Source organism: Rhagoletis pomonella, unplaced genomic scaffold (assembly GCF_013731165.1).
Source record: "Rhagoletis pomonella isolate Grant_MI unplaced genomic scaffold, Rhpom_1.0 Rhpom_scaffold_00006, whole genome shotgun sequence".
Lineage (NCBI taxonomy): Eukaryota > Metazoa > Arthropoda > Insecta > Diptera > Tephritidae > Rhagoletis > Rhagoletis pomonella.
The window spans coordinates 12,462,279-12,466,716 of NW_023458560.1; the positions used below are offsets into that span (position 1 = coordinate 12,462,279).

Sequence of the window (4,438 nt, forward strand, 5' to 3'; positions counted from 1 at the left end):
AAAATTATTTTCGAACTAAAATTTCCTTAAATATTTTTCGCCTGACATTGTTATAAATATTTCAAGTAACTGATTAATTAAGATGAATTTTCAAACACGTGGCAGCCCTCCTAAATATAGTTCTTAAATAAAGGATTTTAAACCCATTTCCATTGATTACCATCGGTTAGTAATTCATTTATCTTATTAAATAATTTTAGTTTAGCCCTTTAAGCTGGGCAACCCTCAAGCACATCAAAAACGTTCTAAATTGTCAAACTAAGTATTTCTTGAAGCTCTTTCATTTGACACCCATCGTTAATATTTCATATAACTTGGGTATAAAATAGTCCAATTAGACTTCTCAAATAGGTGGCAAACCTATTCAAAATTTTTCCAAACTACTACCTTCTTAAACCTCTTTTGTATGACACCCATATAGCGACACCTTATTTACTTACCAAATTCCTTTAATAAAAATTTAATTACATTTTTTAACATGTGGCAACCCTCCTATACGTAGTTAAGTTATAAAGCCTTTTCAAAACTATTTCGATTGATACCCATATTTAATAATTGATTTAACTTTTTAATTAATTTGAGCTTAATTTCTTAACAAGTGGCAACTTTTTTCGAAAAAGTAAATCCTTCTTGAATATCATCACCCTAAGCCCTTTAATATGGTACCTCACTTTTGTAAATCGAACGGACGGTGCTGATCTTTTATGCTGCACAAAAAATGCCTTCGCGTATTATATATATAGATTAGTAAATAACTTGAGTTTAATTGTTTAACAGGTGGCAACTCCTTTCGAAAAAATATAACCAGTTTGCATATCTCCAGGTCAAGCGCTTTAGTTTGGCACCCCATTTTTGAAAATCGAGCGAACAGTGCCGATCTTTTATGCTGCACAAAAAATGCCTTCGCGTATTATATATATAGCACGATTGAGAGAATACAAAGGTTGCGCCGATCTCGGACCGCTATTCCTCTCTTAACGAATTTGACAGAATCGCTGTTTGCATGACGTCACACTGGTGCAACTTGTTTACGTTTTCCTTGCAACATTTTTTCTTCTTCTTCCATTCTTGCTCACGTTTTGGCATTTCTCTCTCGCAATTGCACCAGTGTGACGTCACACACAAGTTATTCTCAAAAATCCTCTCCGATCTATCATTCTTGTATATATAGATTATATATATAGATACCTATTTTAATTACCCCATTGCCTTAATTCAAATTGACTTTGATTGTTTAAACAGGTGGCAATCCTCCTACACGCAGTTAAGAAATAAAGTATTTTCAAAACTACTGCGTTCCTTATCTCCCAGAAATAGTCAGAAAAAGTCCGAAGTAGTCAGATTTAGTCCAAAAAGCGTTCCTTAACTCGGAAATGACAGCTAAAATGAGAGAGCAAGACCCAGTGAGAGTGACTCTCATCAGTCCGAAGTAGTCAGAAGAATTTTTTCTGGCAAAATCTTGAATAGTGTCAAAAACTCAACTGACAGCTGGCTGGAAGAAGAAATAAAAGAATTATCGAAAAGTGAAATCATCTAAAAACTATAAAAATTTAATTAAAAATGGAAGCAGGCAGAAAAATAATTGATATGGTAAGTGTTTATTGTGCTTGTGCTTGTGTGAATGTGTTTTTTACATACAATTTTATATATTTCCAGATTAGTGATGAAAGAATTTGTGGTGCTTCTGGTGGAGCTACAATCCATCCCTTGGGTGCAATATCGGATGGATCTGGAGAAGTAAATATGATAGCTTCTTACATTTTGTGGAATATAAGTTATAACAAATTGTTCTCAGGTTTATTTTGCGGATGTTTGTTATTCCGATGGTGCTGCGGCAAATTCGGCAGGAGATGCAGCTAACATGGCTGGACACACGGACGTGGTGAGCATAGTTTCAGCAAGGGCTAATATATAGAACAAAATGAGTTGTGATGACCCTTGTAAACGAATGTGTAGTTAGATATAAAGTGAAAATGAGTTGTTCTTAACATCGCAAACGAATGCATAGTTCAACTAAAATTTAACTTTGGTGCGGTGGTATGGTGTAGATTTTTACCCATTGATTTCGGGTCATTGTGTAAAAAAGCGTGACCCGATTAAAAAAAACTTCAACATACCCGTGTAGCCGGAGTACTAAAGTTTAATTTAAAACTAAACTCTCGAATTAACGAGCACTAATTTTATGAATAAATTCGGTTTGAATTATTTACGAGTGCGGTTTAGTTATTTGTACAACGATTTTGGGTTGCTGAGCCCAAACGCGTGACCCAAATCAAAAAACTTTTACTCACACTTGTAGACAAGAGTGTAAGCTTTATTAAACAAAAAATTTACTATATCTGTGTTTATTAATAATTTCGGTTTGAAATATGATATTTTTAGGAGTTAAAAGTGGAATTTTCAATATTTTCATAAGCTCATATTTCAAACACTTGAACCGATTTTAAAAATGTGGATATGATTGGAAAGATAATTCGAAGACCATTCATATGATATAATATAAATGCATTTATAGGAAAATTAAAAAATCGCAAAGTCTTCGGTGGTTTTATACCACTGTTGGTAGTTGTACTTAAACCTAACTATATAAAATTATATATCAAATTATCTTTTAATATAGTTAATTACGTGTTTTTTTAGAAACGATACGTTTTGTTAAAACAATGGCCATAATTTCGTTTTTTTAGTTTTACTCGTAATATGTATATAAATGTAAATATATGAAAGGTTTTTAATGACCTCAACGAGCTTTATTCTTTACGTATGCCTCATTTATAAATGAGTCTGCAGAGGTCTGTAAATTGCACCTTGGTCTTTGTAATGCTTCTGACATATTTTCTAGGTAAATGGCGCAAGTGCTTGTTCATCTGAAGATGACGGCGGAGTCTTGCGCGGTATAGTGACAGAACTGATGGAAACATCAAGCGATTCAAGTGAGTCTGATGATGACGAGATTTACCAAATCGTTATGGATAATTCTGATAGCGACGGCGAGGATTTATTAGAGGAACTATTGAGGGATAGAGAGAGAAAGAAGAGGAATAGCATTAAAAACTATTTGGAGGAAGTGGTACCTACCTATACTGAGGCAGAGTTTAAGATGCACTTCTGTATATCGAAGGAACTGTTTCTCAATTTGTCAGCTAAATTTGAGGAAAGCGATATATATAAGAGGCTTCGAGTCGATAAGCGTTTACCAGGGAAGACAAACATGGCAGTTTTCTTATGGTTTGCCGGTCATGAGGCATGCAGCTTTCGTGACTTATCCGACCGCTTCAATATATCACTGTCGACTGTTTCTCGTATGGTCAATAGAACGACAATTTTCATTAGCAGTTTGAGTCCAGAGGTTATACGATGGCCTACTGAGGAGAAGAAGCGAGATTCGGCACTTTTTTTTACCAGAAAATGCGGCTTTGCAAAAGCAATCGGTAAGTGGTAAAAACTATAATTGTGCCCTTAATTTTCAAAGTGGTCTAGGTCACTTCACATCTTATGCTTATAAATATATGCTTAAATATATAAACATATTCTAAAATATAGGATGCATTGATGGCACGCATATCGTCATTGATCCTCCAGCTGAGCGGAAAGATGACTACATTGACCGGAAAGGCAACATTACCCTTACTATGCAGGCCATTTGCGATGAAAATAAAAAGTTTATCAACATATTCGTTGGATTTCCCGGATCAAGTCACGATAGTTGGGTTTTTCAGAACTCGCCTATTTACCAAAAATTGTCATCGTATTGTGGAGGTAATAATTTGTTAAAGTAATTTAATTTTTTAGTGGCATATACATATATAACGTAATATACCCTATTGTTTTTAATCTTACAGATTACTACTTACTAGGAGACTCTGCTTACCCGTGCACTCAGTACGTAATCACGCCATATAAGGATAATGGTCGCTTGACGGCCGCGCAGAAAAACTTCAATGTGAAGCTAAGCTCCGGTCGCGTTGCAATTGAGCACACATTCGGAATCCTGAAGCAGCGATTTTGGCAGTTGTACTATTGTAAGCTAAGGGGTAGTAGGAAGTTGTGCCACTTCATAAGGGCGTGTTGTGTCTTGCACAATATTGCGAACGAGAGCGATTTAGAATTTTCGCCAGAAGTTTTAATTGAAGAAAGAGCAGGAAATGAATGTGGTGAAACATACAGAGGAAACTCTGTCCGGGATGCCATTTGTATGGATTTGCCACCGAGGCAACAATCAAGAAGTTTTCCTTAATTTTAACATTTAGATTAAGATTAAAATAAGATTAATATTAAGATTTAGTTTAAGATTTAGTATAAGATTAAGACTAAAATTTAGTTTAAGTTAAGATTTATTTTAAGAATTAGTATAAGACTAGGATTAAGATTAAAACTAAGTTTAAGTTAAGATTTAGTATAAGACTAAGATTAAGATTAAAATTAAGTTTAAGTTAAG

At 34.4% G+C, this 4,438-nt stretch overlaps 1 protein-coding gene across 1 annotated transcript; it reads left to right on the forward strand.

Moving 5' to 3' along the window:
• Nucleotides 1-1,557: 1,557 nt before the first annotated feature.
• Nucleotides 1,558-4,237, forward strand: LOC118741574 (protein ANTAGONIST OF LIKE HETEROCHROMATIN PROTEIN 1-like). Its single transcript, XM_036473573.1, has 6 exons — nt 1,558-1,590; nt 1,657-1,737; nt 1,796-1,882; nt 2,843-3,431; nt 3,544-3,759; nt 3,843-4,237. Exons 1-6 carry the CDS (start codon nt 1,561-1,563, stop codon nt 4,235-4,237), a joined length of 1,398 nt encoding a protein of 465 aa, XP_036329466.1. The 5' UTR covers nt 1,558-1,560.
• Nucleotides 4,238-4,438: the final 201 nt, after the last annotated feature.